Source organism: Aphis gossypii, chromosome 2 (assembly GCF_020184175.1).
Source record: "Aphis gossypii isolate Hap1 chromosome 2, ASM2018417v2, whole genome shotgun sequence".
Classification (NCBI taxonomy): domain Eukaryota; kingdom Metazoa; phylum Arthropoda; class Insecta; order Hemiptera; family Aphididae; genus Aphis; species Aphis gossypii.
Genome location: NC_065531.1, coordinates 6927936 through 6949020, shown reverse-complemented (window position 1 = coordinate 6949020; position 21085 = coordinate 6927936). Strand labels below are relative to the sequence as shown.

General features: G+C 28.7%; 3 protein-coding genes across 3 annotated transcripts; 1 reads left to right on the top strand and 2 right to left on the bottom strand.

Annotated features, from left to right (window-relative positions):
• Positions 1-430: 430 nt before the first annotated feature.
• Positions 431-3872, bottom strand: LOC114125824 (bifunctional purine biosynthesis protein ATIC). The gene is made up of 9 exons (XM_027989613.2): positions 3624-3872; positions 3057-3263; positions 2495-2953; positions 1871-2031; positions 1648-1806; positions 1365-1583; positions 1119-1285; positions 795-1059; positions 431-722 (listed from the first exon to the last, which is right to left on the bottom strand). Exons 1-9 carry the CDS (start codon positions 3643-3645, stop codon positions 603-605), a joined length of 1779 nt encoding a protein of 592 aa, XP_027845414.1. The 5' UTR covers positions 3646-3872; the 3' UTR covers positions 431-602.
• A 1129-nt stretch (positions 3873-5001) lies between these two features.
• LOC114125825 (coiled-coil domain-containing protein 102A) lies at positions 5002-9993 on the top strand. The gene is made up of 9 exons (XM_027989614.2): positions 5002-5020; positions 5978-6112; positions 6208-6393; positions 6457-6631; positions 6691-7082; positions 7150-7356; positions 7432-7628; positions 8170-8247; positions 9389-9993. Exons 2-9 carry the CDS (start codon positions 6110-6112, stop codon positions 9450-9452), a joined length of 1302 nt encoding a protein of 433 aa, XP_027845415.1. The 5' UTR covers positions 5002-5020; positions 5978-6109; the 3' UTR covers positions 9453-9993.
• Positions 9994-10020: 27 nt separating this feature from the next.
• LOC114125823 (uncharacterized) lies at positions 10021-20563 on the bottom strand. Its single transcript, XM_050198975.1, has 6 exons — positions 20369-20563; positions 19295-19378; positions 17554-17676; positions 17225-17459; positions 12913-14931; positions 10021-12368 (listed from the first exon to the last, which is right to left on the bottom strand). Exons 1-6 carry the CDS (start codon positions 20456-20458, stop codon positions 10021-10023), a joined length of 4899 nt encoding a protein of 1632 aa, XP_050054932.1. The 5' UTR covers positions 20459-20563.
• Between the last annotated feature and the right edge of the window lie 522 nt (positions 20564-21085).

Genomic DNA, 21085 nt, shown 5'->3' with positions numbered 1-21085 from the left:
ATAATTATGTAATTACTTATTTTTACACAAAAATAAAATAACATGAGCATTGATATAAAAAAAACAATTCAACAATAATATTACAAGGTAGAATTTTTGTGATGGATTTGTAAAATTATAACAAATGAAAAAAAGTTTCTATATTTAAAAAAAATTATAGGTAAGTAACTTGTAATATATTTTAGATTCTAAACGGAATGATGAATATATTGATTTTACAATGATGTGTGTGTGTGTTTTTTTGTGTCTGTGTACAGCATAACTAGTCGAAATAATTACAATGATTACAAATAGTAGTGTTACTTAAATGTTGCATGTCTACAGATTGCGAAAACACTTAACAGTGCATTCTCTCAAACATTGTCTATATTTGGCTTTACGTGTAGTGTCCTCTTAGCTCTTAGGTACATAATATATAATTAGAACTATATAAAAATTATGTTCATGTTTATTTATCGTTAGTTATTTATTTCAAATAAAAATAATTTAGACAATATAGACATCTATGACATTTAATTTTCTTAACTTATGTATTACAATTGAGCAATAAAACAAATATGAACTATGTAATGTAGAATATATAAGAGGATCATTTTTAAAAATTAATGATGGAACAAACGCAAATTAGTATGAGTTAACACAATGTTTTGTTCATTGCAGTAATTGATAACTTCTTGGTCATTTGTTGAACCATATGGGCAAGCAACATATTCAACTCCGCTCTAAAAACAATTTTAAAATAACAATATTGATATAGTTTAAGAAGAACTTTAACAACTATTTATTAAACATACCTGAACAGCTCTTTCAATGTTATCACTGAATGGGAAAAATGCATCCGATGATAATACAACTCCTTTCAATTTAGCAGCCCAGGCTTGTCTTTCTTCGGGGGTTAGCTCAGCAGGAACTTCATCAAACAGACTTTCCCATCTAGAACGTGAAAGGCCAGTTCCAATCGTTTTACCGATGTAATCATCAATGGCATTTGCTATCTGAGCTCTTTTGACCGATTTTTTAAATTTCATATTTAAAACATATGGATGTTGCCTCAACCACCTACAAACCAATCAAAAATATTATTCAATTCAAATACATTGCAAAGTAATTTAAATTACCAATTATCAGCTTTATCACCAGCAAGTCTAGTGCAGTGTATTCTTGATTGTTGTCCCGCTCCAATTCCTATAGCTTGACCATTGAAAGCGTAACACACTGAATTACTTTGTGTGTATTTCAATGTTACAGTAGCAAGAATTAAATCACGTTTAGCTGCTTTTGTCATCTAGACAAAACATAAATATATAGCTTATTATTAAACAAACATGCACTAACATATTTTTATAAAATTATGATAAACATACATCTTGTCTTTTAGTTACAATATTAGTAAAAAGATTTTCATCAATTTTTCCATCATTACGTTTCTGTTCTAAGGTCATTCCAAACAAAACTTTACGTTCTACAGGCTTAGGTGTGTAATTTGGATCAATTTGTAACACACAGTAATTTCCATTTTTTTTTTTTTTTAGCAAATTTAAAGCTTCAGTACTATATCCAGGTGCAATTATACCATCAGAAACCTAAAAATAAAATATTAAAATGTAATCATATATAGAACCGTACTATTTTACACAACAAACTTACTTCTCTGGAAATAATTTTAGCAGTAACCAAATCACAAGGATGTGATAAAGCAATAAAATCTCCATATGAAGACATGCGGTCAGCTCCCCTGGCTCGAGCATAAGCAGATCCAAGTGGAGTCATAATTTCAAGCAAATCACTCACCATACATAATGAAGCCTAAAATAAAGATTTTTCAATTAATTTGTAAATATAATGAAATAAAGCTAAACAATTATTTTACTTCAATTTCATTTAATGGTATCCCTAGAGCAGCTCCAGCTGGACTGACATGTTTAAAAGACGTAGCAGCTGGAAGACCAGTTACCTCTTTAAGTTCTTTAACCAACTGCCAGCTATTAAAGGCATCACATAAATTTATGTATCCTGGTGAACCATTAATTACTAAAAATTGAACAATTATATATCAATTACTTTTCTAAAATGTTAAAAGTATATAGTATAAAAATATATTATAATTTTTATACAACATGTTGTATAATTATAAATATTAAAACATATTTAGAATATCCAATAAGTTATTAGAATATTGATTTTAAACCTATTCTTTTTAATAATATTATTTTAATATAATTTTTTTATGTTCATGTAATAATGTGTTTTATACCCAATTTAAAATAAATAAAAATTATATTACATTTCAAACTAATTTTAAGTAAATATATTTACTAATAATAAATTGTATTATGGGGCATTGCAAATAAATGTTTCAGATCTATTTTACAGATTCAAATATTACATACCAATAAACTTAAGTAAATAACTTTTATAGACATTGAAAATACACTAACTAGACATATTAATAACCATATTTAAATTAATACTTATTTTGCATTAATTATATTACCTTTTAATGGTAATTTTAAATCTGTAGTGAAAAGTTGTGCTGGACATTGGTGAGGATTCATGCCATACCTTAAATTCATTTGGCTCTCACCACCTGCAAATTTCTTACGAAAATAATCTGATATACAATCATCATAAGTTGCTGTATGCGTAAATGCCTTTAATGCTAATTTTTTCCGAGTTTCTGGAAGTGTATCTTTGTTCAACAATATTTCTTTGGATATTTCCAAATAGTCTGTAGGATCACAAAGTACTGTGACACGTTCATGATTTTTGGCAGCAGCTCTTAATAGTGTTACACCACCAATATCAATATTTTCAACAGCGTCTTCAACATTAGTGTCGGATTTGGCTACAACCTTTTCAAATGGATATAGGTTACATACTACAACTTTTATTAGGCTGTAATTATTTTTTTGTAAATCGTCTTGGTCAGCAGGTATTAAGCGAGCTAATATACCTAAAATAGAAATGACATTCATAATTTCAGTATTAGTTATGTAACCCATAAAAATTACAAATTGTATAGTGTTATAATTATAATTTGTATACATAAAAGCTACCTCCATGAATTGCTGGGTGTAAAGTTTTCACTCGACCTCCAAGTATTTCTGGTGCACCAGTAAATTCTGAAACGCAAGTAACTGGTAATTTAGCATCATTCTTTATAAAAGAAGCAGTTCCTCCACTTGCCAACAACTTGAAACCAGCTTCCACTAAGCTCTTTGCAAGATCTAATAATCCAGTTTTATCGGATACACTAATAAGAGCTGAAAAAACATAAGTGTTAAATAAAAAATGTTGTATAAAGAATAATATAATAAACTGTAGTAAAATAATCTAGTTTTTACAAAGTAAATAAATTAGTCAATAATTATTTTAAGTACCCATACATTTAAATCATTTAATATATTGTATTTTGCGTAATGAAAAATAATAAATGAAGTGAGAAAATTGTAATAACACATTTAGGTAGGTACCAGTAGTTAGTTAAATTTTTTACTTATATTTGATACGTCTTGTTTATGTTTTGGTTAACTAATTATAATTAATGTTCTAAAAACATTATTTAAATATGTTAATACTTAATAGGTATATAATATATAATTTCATTATTAAAGTTTAGTTACCTAAGTTGTCAGAAGCCGCCATAGTTTCGGAATATACCAGTTTCAATAACAATGAAAGTTGAGATTATTTAAAAGTTCCTATACTGAAACAGGTACTATTTGAAAGTAGAAACACGTGTTGATTCATTCACTGAGATTGGCTCCGTAGTCCGTGATGCTTTCTGACATAGAGCTAATGGTCTGGTAGGTGGTAACACTAGCGCCTAGCCTGAGGATAATTTATTATATTATCATTGTCCATTTATCAGAAAAGTTATAATACTGTTTTGGACGTTCACGACTGTTCAATGATTGATATTTGATAACCCCGAGAAAATTAGTCAAGACTTCAGACGTGTATTCACTATTCACATAGTTATAAATTATAATTGCCAATCAGCATAAATGATATTAATTCCGAAAAATTATTTCACAATCTGTTTTCTGATTTCAAAACCTATTACTATGTACATTTTATTAATTATCATCGAACTATATAATTGCCATTTGTAATTTATTTTAAGCGGGAACCACGAATAATGGTTAAAGATATATCCGACGGAGACTAAAATATTAAATAATATAGTATTATTAATTATTAGTTATTACTTATTATTAAATCAGTCCATGGTTATAAGAAGTGCGATTACAAACACTAAATAGTAAAATAATGTCACATATTATACATAGGGTTGAGCGTGGACTGGTAATAAAGGGCACTAGATGCAATATAACTTAAAGGGAAAATGTTGGCAGATTTAAAATATAGACTATTGTATAATATTGTGTGGTTCTATAAATGTAAATTATTAATAAAATATTAAAGTATAGAAAATACGTTACAAACGTAAATTTATTAGTTTTGGATAGAGTAATTAAGGCTACATTTATAACGATAGGAGCAAATATATTTTAGGGTAAGGGATGCTGTAGCTCTATCGTCCAAGATTCCCAGCTAGTCCGCACCTGCATAGGGTATCACAGTACTCTTTACTCTATGTAATATGCTGATTCGAACTTTTTTCTGTATAATATTTATACTTTTTCAAATTCTGATTTTTAAATTATTTATGCTCGTGTCTTATAGGACCATTTTAAACTAGTATTTTTTACGCCGATTGAGGAGTGATAAAAATTCTTTATTTAAATACCTAGTAATAACTGTTATTACTTAGTTTTTCTGTAAATTTTAAATCAAATAATTTTTAAATGGAAAAAAATTAGTACTTATCGGCGTAGTTATAGTTTAAATGATACCTATGCAAAACTTAATTACTTGAATTTAAGATCTAAACGCATAATTAAAAATTAAATAATCAGAATTTGAATAAATTTATTATCAAATGAAAAGTTACGATGAAAAACCAATGATGAACACTGAACGATGAATATGATTGCCGTTTGTTACCTTGTGGCTTGTATATTTTAATTTTAATTTTATAATAGAATTGTTTATCTATTGTATGGTGTAAGTTTTATAGATTATAGCGATAACATATTAAAATATTACCATCACAAATTATGTAATATTTAATTTTAATATGCAATTATGAAACACACTATTATAATAATGTCTAATAATAATAAAATTGAGTGCATGACGCATAAAATTTAAAGTATCAGCTTTTAATCTATGGTATGACGATAATACATTATGATTTTGTATTTTATAAAACACACGATTTTCTGTTCTTTATATCTAATGTTTTACGATATTTTATGATAGTTTGTTCTAATACCGTGTGTTTATTAACACATAATTAAAAAAATTGTTAGTAGACATATTTATATTATGAACTGTCTATTATTTACTTAGCGACTTTATAGTATTCTATCAAGTTTATATATTATATTGTATATATATAATATACATAATAGTATATTTGTACATTTGTAGTTTGTACGTACACACTACCCAGTCATCCAGAATAGGTAGATACAATTTTATTGATCAGCTTTCAGTAGTTTAGTCGTTGAGCGATTGTAGCTTAGAGTCACAGACTACTGTACTATGTATTCTGTGCTATATACTATAAGTATGGAAGCCTGTGTGGCTGTGCTTACTGCTTAGTGCTTACAGTGGACCAATTAAATATTAATTAATAATTACCATTAACCAGACGCAAAATGCTTCAAATTTCGATAGTGAAATTTGATTACTGAACACGATATTTTTATTATTATCATGAACTTGATAAGGGTTGAGTTGATAAGAATAAGTAAAGATAAGATAGATTGATAGTTGATGACGATGGTCAACAGACAACAAGTACCTAATAAATAATAATATTTATTTACCACTGTGAATATTTTAATACTTACAATAATAGTAATTATTGTAATATTTTAATTGTTAGTTGTTACGGTGCTTTCAGTATGATGGACTTAATTATTGATTGCTGATTATTTACTTAATATAATTTAAATGTGAAAAAACCCAATGTCTGTTTTAAGTGTTACATATTTGGTGTTCTGAACAAAAAACGTTTATATAATATCCAAATATTATGGTAAGTTTCATATTTTATTACCTGTATCATTTAGTTATGCCTAATTGTATATATCATTGCATTTTAATTTTACAACCATTCAAAATGGTTTTTAGGCAGTTAAAATGGCCGCAAGTGAAACTGGTGGTGTTGTTGCAACAGCTACAGCATCTGATTGGGATACAAGAGAATCAATGCGCCAGCGTGAATTAGATGAAGCCAGGGCACGAGCAACTCAAATGGAGAAAACAATGCGATGGTGGTCGGATTGTACAGCTAACTGGCGTGAAAAATGGAGCAAGGTAAATGTTAATTTTATGAAAAAGATTAGCAGGTGTTGTAATTTTTTTTTTTATTATTTATAGGTAAGAAATGAAAGGAACAAAGCTCGAGAAGAAGCTAAGATGCTAAAAGATAATTTAGAACATGTTCTAAAAGAGAACAGTAATATAAAAAGAGAAAAGCAAAATCTTGAGCAACAGAATGAATGTTTGCGCAAAGAATTAGAAAAAGTCAATCTGATTCTATTAAAACATGCAGGTATACTTTTTGAATTTACATTTTTAAATTTATTTAATTTTAAACACTATATTTTACAGGACAATGGGATTCTCAACTGGTTGATGCATTAGAAAATGGTATTTCTGATCCAGATACTTGTTGTAGCTCCTCGTCTATACCTCAGCCATCGATTGTGAGTGACTCCGGTATTGAGGAATATGTTTTACAAGAGGCAGTTCCCAAACATGCAGTTGAAATGTTCAATCAAACAACTTCTCCCATCAAATCACCTATTCCTAATAAAACAATGTCTGAAGAAGTTGCTGATAAAATTGAGAAAAATTTGGAAAATCTATTGGAAAGTACTCAACAAGATTTAAACAATTTGCACAATCAGTTATCAGGTGCCGATAGTATTAAATCAGAATGCCAAACTTGTCAAGATAATCAGGTTATTACAAACAAACGCTTAGAAGACTTAAGAATACAGGTAAATAATAAATTATTTGCTGTCAAAATTAAAATACATAAATAATTGTTATTAATATTTGTTTTAGCTAGAACATTTACAATCTGAGAATGAAATTGAATGGAGCAAAAGAGAGCAATTAGAAAGTGAAATGATGAACTTGGAAAGAATCAATAAGCAATTAAAATCTGAACTGAACGATACACTAGAAAAATTGCAGAAACAGAGTAAACCTGAATCATCATCAGATACAAAATTTAGATTATTGCAACAAGAGTTGGCTGATAAAAATATTGTAATTTTTTTTTATTTTATATTGACTCATAATTTTATTTATTTGATTAATAATATTTCTAACACTATATTTTAGGAGTTAGTCAATTTAAAACACATTTTATCCAAACAAAAGAAAATGTATGTTGACCAAAGTGCTGAGTCAGCGCATTTAGTAAGGCGGGGTGAGCAATATGAGAGTGAAGTGAAACGTTTAAGAAGCAGAGTAGAAGAATTAAAAAGAGAATTAGCTACTACAGAAGAAGACTATGATAATGCTTCAATTACTATAAAGTAAGGTTTATTGAATATTTGTGTTAAACTGCTTAAATATATTTGTAAGATATGAGTTAAAATTATCACTATTTAATATATAAGGGATTGTAAAATTTAATAAATAAGACAAACTAAAATAATGTGATTCTAATAAGTGAAATTACTATACAGTTTGATTAAATTGGTGTTTTTACTGAGAAAGTAGTTTTAATATTTTAAATTGAATTATAATTATATTAGTAGTAATACTGATTAGGCCATTATTAAGTAAGGAAATTTGTCTCCTATTGCCAAGATGTGTAACTTTATGTAACTGAATTATCAATAATATCACTCATTGTCTCATTAATATTGAACTATATAAATTCCTTACATAACCTTATTTTTATTTAGTATTAGATTGGTATAAATTAGCAGTTTTAAGAATTGTATTATTACCAAGTTCCCTGCTTTGATATTATTTCTTATTTGTTATCAAAATAAAACTTTAATATGTTAATATTTTAAACATGAAATTAATGTTTAAAAATATTTTGATTTTAAAATGATTACTTTTTAGGAAACTTCAAAGATATAATGAAGATTTACAAGAAAAACTTGATAGCTTACAGGCTGAAATAAAGCATCAAAATATAAGGTAAGGACTTATATTTTAGCAATTAATTATCATTTTAGATTTGTATTATTTCATTTTATTGCATAAAATATAGAATGAAGCCCAACTGATTAAATTATTGTCATTTGAATTTTAAAATATTTATAACCATCCAATAACAATTAGTTTTATGTTATGTTTTAATAATAATAATTATTAAAGTTGAATATCATAAGTTTTTATAATATTTAAAAATGAATTTTAGTAACTTAGTCAACTATGTATTTGATTTTTTATGTTTAATTATTTCAAATAGTTATTCATATCATGTTCTAATTACATTGAACAATTTCAAGTGTTCACTTATATATCTTTATTGGGGTTTTTAATTAATCCGAAAAGTAACATTAACATTTTTTATAATATCTAAGCTCACAATTGTCTTTGTTATGTTATGAACAAATTTGAATGTTTTAAATTTTGATATTAATTTAACCCATTCATTGATGTGTACAAAAAAATTAGTTAGCAGTACATAATTTCTGTCTGTATTATTTTAATTTTTTATACCTAAATAAAAATATAAGCATCATAAACCAGCAGTGTAATGTTGGTGTAGATTGGTTGACATCAAGTGTTTGTAGACTAGTTGTGTACTTTTATGCATGTTCAGTATTACATACCCTATTATCCTACACCAAGGATGGCAAATCCATAGCACTTAAAAAGATTTTGAGGGCAGGCAAAAAATTTAAAATATTTTTATTACACATTAATATATATTGGATGTTACTTACATTATACATATTAAATTAATATTATACTTTATTACTATATTTTAAACACATAATATTTTTCACGGAACGCTTGGGGGAAAAAAAGAAGGTAATTTTTGGCTTTAAGTGTTCAAATAATTTGCCATCCCTGGCCTATACCAGGTTAGGTTGTATACTGAAAATGGTCAACACATACTGTATATATTACATTAAAACTAGTACACTATGCTACTGATAACAACTATTTACTATACCATTTCATATAGTTTAAATTAATAAAATAATGTTATTCTTTAAAAATGCTGCTTTTGGATTTATAGAACATAAAAGTAAGAATACAATTACATATTTTTGTAAAAACCGTGATTTTTGATTGTCATTTATTAAGTTTTGTATTCATTTTTTAGATTGACACGTTTGACAAGTCAAGAAGTATCTTCAGATGATTCAAGTCATAGCGATGAAGACTGAATTTCAGCTAATAAACTTGCATTAATGTTTGTTACTTATTGGTGAAAAAACTACCAAAATATTTTATTTCTCGTGTAATATATCATTAGTCAATTAATATAATTAATGCTTTGTAATGATACAAGATATTTCTAAATATGTGTTAAATATTCAATTCATGATATTTTTTTTTATTTAATATACTCATAGAAATAAAATACTACCATAAAATCAAAACACATACTCTAAATCTATATTTAATAATTTATTTTATAACTTATATTTTATACTTGTTTTGTATTCTTCAAACACATTAGAAATTTTCATTTTACATTTTTTTTAATCATCTTATTATGTAGTTATACATATTCCATATGTGAATTTTCTTTTATATAGTAATAATCACTTGTAAAACAAATAATAGTAGTTAAATTAGTTTCTAGAATATTAAATATTACTTTAAGATTACTACTATATTTCATGGTACAAAGTTAGGTTTAATTAGTATACGATTTTGTACTCAATTAACTTATCTAAAATATAAATAATTGTTTTAATATAATATATATTTTAATATTTGTTATAATCATTAATTACTTTTCAGGCAGGGGAAAGGTGGTGGATTCGGCTTGCATATTTTAGCCCCATTTGTAGCACCATTCACATAGTTACACGAAAATGAAAAGTAACCACAAGTTGATGATTTAGTAAAATACTGAACATTATTTTCATTAGGTTTAAATTTGCTTATTCCTCCATTTATTTTAGTTTGGAAAGTGTTAGGACTAACATATGATTCTTTATTTAACTGTGCTCTTAATTTTGTTTTGTCTACCACAGTTAAACTACCTGCTCCAGGTGATAAGAAAACAGTTTGAGTTTGTGCTTGACCTCCTGGAATTGCTTGAGCTTCGGTATGATCTCCAGCTACTGAAGCTACCCTTCCTCTAAATCCACTTGGTATTTTTGTTCCATTAGTACCGGGTATAACTTGGCCAGCATCTAATACTTGTCCAGATTTCAGCTGACTAGCGGAATCACGAGTAATTTGGGCATCATGTTTGTCATCTAAATTTAAAATAATATTTTGTTCTTGCTTTGGGGTTGTTTCTTTTTTGGTTTGTACAGATTTTGTATTTATTATTTCATCACTATCATCATCATACTCATCATTATCCTCATACTCAGGATAAATATCGGCATTTTTGGATGATTCTTGTGGTAAAATTGGTGGAGGAGTTTGTGTTGAAGAAATATTTTGTTGTTTGGGGATATCGATTCTGGAATTTTCTGTTTGATTTTGAGATCTTATTAGATTTGGAATAAATTGCAAGTTTTTAAGTGCATTAGTTTGATTTTTAACTTCATTATTGGATCCTTCCATTTGTCCAATTTTTAACTTAGCATCAGCTAAATTTAATTTTGGTAAGTTTTGAAGTTTTTTACCAGAACTTGCTTGAGCAGCACCATTGTATGAAATCCCATGTTTAAATGACCCAAATAGTTGACTTTGCGATTGACCACTATGTGATCCACCTTGAGCTGAAGTTGTACCACCACCTTTGAATAATGACTTTTGATTAGTGCTATTGTTAGACTCGTGTGGTAAGAAACCGATTTGCGCCTGACTGGAAGTACTTCCTAGGCCAGTTGATTGTGCATCTGCCATTCCTCCTTTAATACCAGCTTGTAATTGAGTGTTGGTCCCATAATTAATTCCTGAGCTTTGTGCCTCACCTAGAGCAATGCCATTATCAGCATTATAAAGAACTTGGGATTGTGCTTGTCCCCTTCCACCTTTTCCTTGTGCTGTACTGGTTGTACCATTTGTATTACTTACAATTTGGCTCTGAGCTCCTTTATCGCTATCACTAGTTTGAGCTTGGGCAGAAAAAGTTCCTGTTCCTAAATATGATCCAGACACTTGTGTCTGACTCATACCTGTTTTGGACTTTCCTTGAGCTGAAGCTGATGCTCTAGTTTCTTGGCCATCAACATCTACATTAGTCATTGATTGAGCATCTCCTCCTTCAGTATCAATTGGAATTACAGAACCTCCAGATGATATATCTGTTCCAAATTGACCACCGATAATTGGATTTGTTGATGGATTAATATTCCCCATTTCTGATCGTGGTTTAAACGATGGACCTCTAAAACTGTTATCGCCATATGATTCAGGTTGCATTTGATTTACATTTCCACCGGCTGGAGTGTATCCTGATTGTTGAACGCCAGATCCACCGGATCCTAAAGTACTTTGAGGCTGACCATAACCAGTTTGCATTTGATTTACATGTCCACTCGATGGAGCGTATCCCGATTGCTGGACGCCAGATCTACCGGATCCTAAGGTACTTTGAGGCTGACCATAACCAGTTTGCATTTGATTTACATGTCCACTCGATGGAGCGTATCCCGACTGCTGGACGCCAGATCCACCGGATTCTAAAGTACTTTGAGGTTGACCATAACTAGGTTGCATTTGATTTACATTTCCACTCGATGGAGCGTATCCTGATTGCTGGACGCCAGATCCGCTGGATCCTAAAGTACTTTGAGGTTGACCATAACCAGGTTGCATTTGATTTAAATTTCCACTAGATGGAGCGTATCCTGATTGCTGGACGCCAGATCCGCTAGATCCTAAAGTACTTTGAGGTTGACTATAACCAGGTTGCATTTGATTTATATTTCCACTCGATGGAGCGTATCTCGACTGCTGGACGCCAGATCCGCTGGATCCTAAAGTACTTTGAGGTTGACCATAACCAGGTTGCATTTGATTTAAATTTCCACTCGATGGAGCGTATCCTGATTGCTGGACACCAGATCCGCTGGATCCTAAAGTACTTTGAGGTTGACCATAACCAGGTTGCATTTGATTTACACTTCCACTTGATGGAAAGTATCCTGGTTGCTGAACTCCAGATCGTCCTGATTCCAATGAACCTTGAGGTTTGCCATAATTAGGCTGTATTTGATTTACATTTTCACTTGATGGAAAGTAGCCTGATGGCAGAAGACCAGATCCATCGGATCCTAATGTACTTTGAGGCTGACCATAACCAGTTTGCATTTGATTTACATTTCCACTCGATGGAGCGTATCCTGATTGCTGGACGCCAGATCCGCTGGATCCTAAAGTACTTTGAGGTTGACTATAACCAGGTTGCATTTGATTTACATTCCATTGATGGAAAGTAATCCTGCTGCTGGACGCCAGATCGCTGATCCAAAGTACTTTGAGGTTGACCATAACATTCAGATGGAAGATGAATCTCTAAAGTGTGACAGGATCCGATCTGGATGGAGTTGGAGTTAGATATTGCCACAGGAGGATTGTATGGACGGTGGGATGTGATGTGAGGATTAAAGTACACGGATGACCGGAGTAAACTAATTGTTGAGCCCCAGTTTGCATTTGATTTCATGTTCATTCTTGATGGAGTGTATGACGATTGCTGGACGCCAGATTCACCGGATCCTAAAGTACTTTGAGGCTGACCATAACCAGTTTGCATTTGATTTACATTTCCACTCGATGGAGCGTATCCCGATTGCTGGACGCCAGATCCACCGGATCCTAAAGTACTTTGAGGCTGACCATAACCAGTTTGCATTTGATTTACATTTCCACCCAATGGAGTGTATCCTGATTGTTGGACGCCAGATCCACCGGATCCTAAAGTACTTTGAGGCTGACCATAACCAGTTTGCATTTGATTTACATGTCCACTCGATGGAGCGTATCCCGACTGCTGGACGCCAGATCCACCGGATCCTAAAGTACTTTGAGGCTGACCATAACCAGTTTGCATTTGATTTACATGTCCACTCGATGGAGCGTATCCCGACTGCTGGACGCCAGATCCACCGGATCCTAATGTATTTTGAGGCTGACCATAACTAGATTGCATTTGATTTACATGTCCACTCGATGGAGCGTATCCCGACTGCTGGACGCCAGATCCACCGGATCCTAATGTATTTTGAGGCTGACCATAACTAGATTGCAATCTGTTTATATTTCCACCGGTTTCAGTAAAAATAGGATGTTGAATACTAGATCCAACTGACCCAATTGTGTATTGAGGTTGGCCAGAATTAGGTTGTTTTTGATATTGATTAATTCCTTCTCCATATAATGGGAAACCTATTTGATGTGTGATAGGTGCCTGTGTATTACCAATTTGTTTTTCCGTGTTTGAATTTCCTACATTATTTTGTGAATTAGCTATTTGAAATTCATTTAGTCTTTTATTATTCGACAATGCATTAAGACATGTCTGGTATAAGAAATTGCATAACGAAGGTATATTTAGTTGGGCATAACCTTGGCCTCCATGTACATCTGAAGAAAATGGATATCCATTTAGTATAGTTCCATCAGCTTCGCTTATAATCCTTTGCTTATTTTGTGAATTCATATCACTTAAAATAGGCATATTTGGTGTTAATTGACCTAAGACATTTGGTATTGAGTGTTGATAGTTAGGTATATGAATAGATGGGGAATTTGATGGTTTATTTTGATGTTCTATTGAAGTTGTTTCTGGAATTTGCCGATTGTAATTAGGATGTATCGAATCGTAATTTGGTGTGTTATGTGGAGTTAGTACTCTTTGACCAGATCCTGGCGGAGTATTGGGAAACCCTGACCCATCTAAATAGATTTGTGGATTTATATTAGGATTATTATTACCGATTTTATTAGGATAGCCCCATGTGCTGGGATTAAATGGATTAGAATTAATGGAATGTGAGTTTGGGTATGCTTTATCATTATTTACATTTTTTTTGTATTCTGGTGTATCAGTATTAACTAAATTTGGAATTTGTTCATTTACAGAATTATATACATGTCCCGAGTCTATTTTACCCAGTTCTGTATTATTATTTGATTTCGAACCTTGGATTTTACCTGGGTAGAGAGGCGATTCGATACCATACCTATTATCTTGATTTTCAGGTAATTGATTGTTTTTTCCTGTACCTATGTATTGATTATCAACAGATGGAATGATACCATATCCGTAATTTTGATTATCCGATAATTTATTGTTTGTGTCAGATTTTGGATATTGTTCATTAATCACATATCCTTGATTCTGTTTATCAGCAACTTTATAGTTTGTATCTGATCCTGGATACTGACCACTGGGAGATGGCCTGATACCATATCCATGAACTTGATTACCTGGTAATTTATTACTTGTTCCTAAATCTGAATATGTATCTGGAAATTGATCATTAATAGAATGTTCTCTTCGATTTTCTCCATTTTGAAAACCTGGTGACTGTCTATTTGTACTTGATTCACTAAATGGTCTTGAATTTTGATTTTGAGAAACAGAACTTAAGGGTCGAAGCGGTGGAAAATATTCTGGATGAGGATTGATAACGTGTGTTGAATGCGTTTGATAATCCTGTCCAGAACATTCATTACAATCACCAAAGCTTGACTGACTTTGAGCTTGTCCCATACCATTTAAACCACCTAAAAATAATTTGATATTACATAAACAGTTAGCTAAATATTTTGTATGTTTATTAACGTTTTTATAGTTTTTACCTATCCCATATGTATATTTCTTTAGAACTTTAGCAGTATATACAGTTATTAATCTGGGAAGCCGTTTATAATACATAAATTACGCTAGTTAATGCTAGAAAGGTGCTAGAATGTGTGCCTTAATACTATAATATGTGTGTATATTTAATGATTATAATACAATTATGTACTATTTTTCAGGTTTAATAATGTAAGATATATGAATTAGAGTACAATTTGTACAGTACCTTTTTTTTTAAATTTATAATTTACAATTTATGGTTATTTTGTTTAATCCGAACAAATAAATTAATTCATTAATTCGGACAATCTAGAGCCCCAATTAATCCGGATTAATGATGTTTTACTGTATTATAATATATTATGTGTATCAAGGCCGTATTTGAGGATGTTTGTGGGTTTAAACCTCATCACAAAATTTCTTGAAAATTAAATAGTATTTTTCTGAATTAGGTATAATAAAGCAGAAATTGCCTAGAAATATATTTCCCAATAACTATACTTGTATAGTTGTATTACATACGGTATTGGGTATACAACTAGAGTGACCACCACATGTTGGCTAATACGATAATTTTTATCGTTAATTTAAACTTAAAGTGTTTTGTCATCATTAGCATTATTAACATTTAATATTCAATTAATTAAGTATATGATGGAATCGCTGCTATGAATTAAGATTTTAAAAGAATAAAAATGATTATTAGTAATTCTCGCTTAGTTGAATTTTACATGTATTATAGCTCCGTATTTTAAATTTAACACTATCTTATTAATTATTTAATATTCATCATGTAAGGAACTTTGAGGATACATTTTTTTTAATTCTAATTTTATCGAGAGATCATCAAAACAATTTACTGAAATATTATAGATATTAATAAATTTAAGTACTTGTTTATTATTGTCCCACTATCAACCAATTTACCTATATATTTCAACCAGTCACCAGACACCTTACAGCAGCAATCTGTAATCTAAAATTAAAAATTTCGATATTTCTTTGTATATCTATGATTTGCGTGTATATTAATTTCACTAATTACAAAATAGATAATGTCATTATTAAAGTAATGCATACTTCAAACTTATGAATAAATGTTGAAAATCATTAATTTAATCACTATTTTCATTTGTATTCTAACTATTTGGATTTGGATTTTCTATAATATTTTCAATTAAGATTTTCTTATAAATGTTAAATTAAACGAAGTATTTTCAATTAAAAATGTATTATTGCTTCATATAGTTTTTTTTTTATTATTTTTAATAATTAATAAATTAAAAAATAATTAATTTTTCCTTAGATTTTAATATTTCAACCAAGATTTTTTTAGTGCCTACAACTATTGAATATCGTACCAAGTTCAATAAAATAAGACTATAGATTAAACATGCATGTATGTTTAATTTATGATAAGACTTAAATTTATATCTTCAGTATAAAGAAATTACGCCTTGTATACTGACGACATTTTTATCGCAATTTTTATATTTACGTACCTATACAATTATTATTATATATAATAATATATAATATATAACTATGGATATTTGTAAATGTATAATATATATTGATGTTAGTTACTGTTGATATTTTATGCTTCGAGAAGTATATAGTTTAAGTACTATATAAGTAGTATAAGTATATTAAGCTGTAGAAGCATACAGTACCTATCTAAGTGTGTTACATTATTAAATACTACTAATTAAAAAAAGAATTAGTAACTCAAAAAGTTGTTAGTTGGTAACAGGCGCGGATCCAGAACACATTTACGGGGGGGGGGGGGGGATCTTGAATAAAATTTCGTTAAAAACGCTATCGGCAAAACAATGCAGATATACATACAGTGTATACCAGAGTCTAATGATCTCCCTCCATTGCTCCCTCCTTGGATCCGCACCTAGTTGGTTAGTACTTACTACTTATGTGTCTACCTATGTTGAATTTTTTGATAGAATTATTCAGTATTTACCTACTATTAAACTTATACCTATACGCTATCAAATAAAAAAGGTACACTTTGTAAGTTAATAAAAGGTATTTATGCCTATCTAGTATTTACAACGGTTTGAAATAAATCTGTAGAATGAAAACTTGCAGTTTTAAAATTGATTTGAAAATAGTTTAGATTAATTATCTACCCTAAATTGTCTATATTTTATATTTTAGCATAATAGTTCTAAATTTTAAATAAAAGATATATTAGACACTTACTCACTGTTGCCCTTGATAAATCAGGCTGTGACAAGGCTTCGGCTAGTCCATTTTTCGTTTCTTGGTTTGAATTTTTTGAACCAAAACTAACAAATTGAGTTTGGGTTTGACCTTGATATCGTTTTTTATCTGTAGAACGTTTTGATCTATTAAAACGTTTATTGTTGAAGTTATTAAAAATAATGATTTTATCTTTGCAAAAGTTTCTTAAATTTTCGCCAATAATTTCAATCATCTATTTTAAAACAAAAACAATAAAATATTACATTAAAAAAAAATCTAATTTTTTATATTTGTTTTAAAGTTAAGTAAAAATACTTTTTTTTTACCTCATCTTCAGTCAATTCCATATTTTGGTCGTAATTATTATTAAAATTTAAAATATTTATTTGATCATCCACTAGTTTTAAAATACACTCTCCAGTCATTTCATTTTTATGTGCAAATATTTTCTGAAATAATTATAATAATGCACATATTTAAAATTATAATACCAACTTATTTAACTATAAATTAAAAATAAAACTTAATGATAACCTATATAGTTTGTTTAGTCAAAAATTTAAAACATTATTTTCCTATTTGTGTATATAATAATTTTATGTTTCTACACGGGGAAGATTTAATTCAAAAAGGTACATACACTAGCGAGAATCACAAGGGTGCTAGGTATGTATAGTACCCTAAATTTTAATGCTTCAGCCTTAGCATTCTGAATTTCTTAATTATCTAGTACAGGGGTGCCAAAATTACCTTTTTTTCGAGAATGCGCCATGAAAATGTTTTTATATTATATATCAGGGGGTGGCCAACTTGCGACTCGCGATAAAATTATCGTAATTTTATTGTACAATTCATGTATTAATACAAAAAAGGTAAACGAATTTATCTAATTTGTATCTAATAAAAATAATAAATGGCTCGGCGCGGTGATGTGCTACATCATGACTTAGTAAGTAACGTCCTGAACTGCCGATATATAGGTATGTACAAGTATAATATATGTCATAAAACTATTTTAATTTTTTGCATGCCTTCATAAATTTGAAACGAGATACCTATTAATAATTATAATTCAGTGGATTCAGACGATTTAGCTTAATTTGGGCAGATTGGAACCTGCCCTAATTACCCACATTAAGCGGTTGCCCATAAGAACCGAAATTAGTTCGAAAACACAAAAATGTATATTAAAAAAAGTTTTTATATCCACATGCGAATCATACAATTGAAAAAAATGTTAAATTACTATATAAATAAAACTAAATAAAATTACTTTTTTGAGGTGAACTTAAATGGTAATGGTGGTAATGCTTTTTTATAACTTTTGAGTTTCAATAAACACAAATTCATAGATACATTGAAACCCGATTATACTAGTCGTTTTTAAATATGTATGTGTATATTATAATTGTTCATATTATGCAGTTTTTTAACCTTGTTAAATACATTTGTATTGGAACAAGACCATTTAAACCATATTACGCGAGGTTAGGTTAACCAGTGCCCACATTAGGCGGAATCCACTGTAGTTGGAATAAATTTGTACATAAACTAATGGAGATGTGCTTGTAAATTGGTATGTCTGCACTGTACATATTGTCTGTAGGAAAATGTATATATTATGTTTTGCGCAATTATGCTTATAAAATATCTGCTACTTTATATTTATAAACTAAGTATGTTTTTAGTTTATAAAAAGTTCTTATTGTAAAGATTAGAGTAAACAATTATCAAACCCTAAAATATTTAAGAGGGAAATAGTAAATTCGATTAGATTTCAAGTATAATTTTACTTGTGAGCGAAGCGAACCGTTTTTTCTGTAAGTTACCTTTTTAGGCTGGTCAAAACTTAGCCCCTTCTGGCTTCTATTAAAAACTAAAATTATGTCATTAAGTCCCTAACGTATCTGCTTCCTCAATAACTCGTTTGGCTCACTAATATTATATACAAAACGAAATAAAGAAGGTTAGTAAAAAATATATACAAACACAGAATCATATGGTGGAATAGATATTTGAATGGTATCTATTTATATTTTTTTTTACCAAAAACTTGTTTTTACTTACTTTTTCTTTATCGAACAATTCTGTATTGTAAATTGGTGATGATGTGCCAATATCGTTTGTAATTTTTGTTAACATTGAACCATTCTGAAAAAAAATGTTGCCTCATAACTTTTTTTGAAACAAAAAGTATTAAAAATGATAAAGATATTACATTATATTGTTAATCTTAATTATTTATTTATAATAATTTATATGGTATCCGTTAGGTTAAATAGGTAAGGACGGTAAGGTTAAATTGGGTATAGTATACTGCTTAATCTAGGCTCAGCTTTGTAAATTTCTATGTTTTGTATATATATATATATATATATATGTACATATATATATTATAAAATAATAATTTATAATTATAGTTAAAAATTAACTATTGATGCTAGATACCTATTAATAGTTTACTAACTAAATTTTAATGTCCATTAAATATTTAAATGTTACCTTATTAGATAAATTTTACAATGAAATAATAACTACTCAATTGTATTTAAATTTATGTTTAACAAAATTATAAATCGAATAATAATTAAATCGTTCTTAATACCTGTTATGTATAAATTTTGAAAAATATATTTAAATAATAAATACGGAACCATTCGAACATTACCTATAAATTATAATATACCTACTACTTTTCTGTCAAGATCACTGTATTACTTCGTAAAAAATGTAATAATTTAGTATCTATCTAATTGATTAAAATAAATATTTGTGTACCTATATTCAAAGAAGTACACTATATTATAAACCTATCGTTAACTGACTAACCTATCGCTATAAATAATACTTAGGTATTTCTTACGTTTCTTTAAATAAAATTTTTTAATTAATGTGTATATTATATCTATAGGTAGTAGGTACTTATTAAATTGAATATTATGTTTTTATCAATCTTCTTATTATAAAATAGTTAAATATAAATTTAAAATTAATATATTATTAGGTAAATACACGTTTTTTGTTTTATTATATAATAAGTATTTACTAGGTATATAGTACATATAAGGAATTTACATAGTTTTATATACATTTATACCTATATTTAAAATACCATTAAAATAAAAATGTTCTATATTTTACCTTTGATTTAAAATCATTATTAGAATCATAAAAACCCTGAGATATAGCTATACAAGTTATGAACACATATAAAAAACACGAAGTAAACATAATGAAAAAATTAATTTTAACAACTAAAAAATAATTTTATCAACATCACATGTATTCATCAACGACTATTTTGAACATCGAACGACAAACGCCCGAATGTCTGAAGAGTGGATTTTTTTTTTGTTAAATGAGTTCTTATAAAATTATTAAAACATCTGCGAGTTTTAGCAGAAGGGAGTGTAATAAACATGTATACACAGTGTTTCGAATGTCGCCTACTAAAAATAATAATTTTATATTAAGGATTAATTTTTCACTGTTCCAAACTAGGTGGTAATATTAGTGTATTTTATTTTTATTCAACAACTAACAAGACATTTAAATTAATTTGTATAATTATATTATTTAGCTTTAAATATATTTTACTTAGGTATAATTTAACAATTATATAGAGAATAAGTTCATTTAATGAATCGTTTTATAGAAGTTCAAATATGAAAAATATTACAGAATGCCGTTTTTTTCTAACATTTATATAAATTACTTACCTATAGGTATAATATATATTGCGTCATATTGAATTTTAATTAATCTCACTTTATCTGATCCTAAATAAATATAAGTTTGTGTTTTACAAAATATTATAGTATATTTTCTTTAATAATAATCACCATAATGGAAAACAAG

Bases quoted from the DNA above. Each gene is read 5' to 3' on its own strand.
- LOC114125824 (XM_027989613.2), bottom strand. From the start codon at position 3,645: ATGGCGGCTTCTGACAACTTAG. The intron at 3,264-3,623 runs GTAACTAAACTT...ATGTTTTTTCAG, and splicing joins GGCGGCTTCTGACAACTTAG to CTCTTATTAGTGTATCCGAT. The intron at 1,286-1,364 runs GTATGTTTATCA...TGTTTTGTCTAG, and splicing joins TTGTAACTAAAAGACAAGAT to ATGACAAAAGCAGCTAAACG.
- LOC114125825 (XM_027989614.2), top strand. The intron at 6,394-6,456 runs GTAAATGTTAAT...TATTATTTATAG, and splicing joins GGCGTGAAAAATGGAGCAAG to GTAAGAAATGAAAGGAACAA. The intron at 7,083-7,149 runs GTAAATAATAAA...TATTTGTTTTAG, and splicing joins TAGAAGACTTAAGAATACAG to CTAGAACATTTACAATCTGA.
- LOC114125823 (XM_050198975.1), bottom strand. From the start codon at position 20,458: ATGTTTACTTCGTGTTTTTTATATGTGTTCATAACTTGTATAGCTATA. The intron at 17,677-19,294 runs GTAAGTAAAAAC...TAATTATTTCAG, and splicing joins AATTGTTCGATAAAGAAAAA to AAAATATTTGCACATAAAAA. The intron at 14,932-17,224 runs GTAAGTGTCTAA...AATTATTTTTAG, and splicing joins TTTATCAAGGGCAACAGTGA to GTGGTTTAAATGGTATGGGA.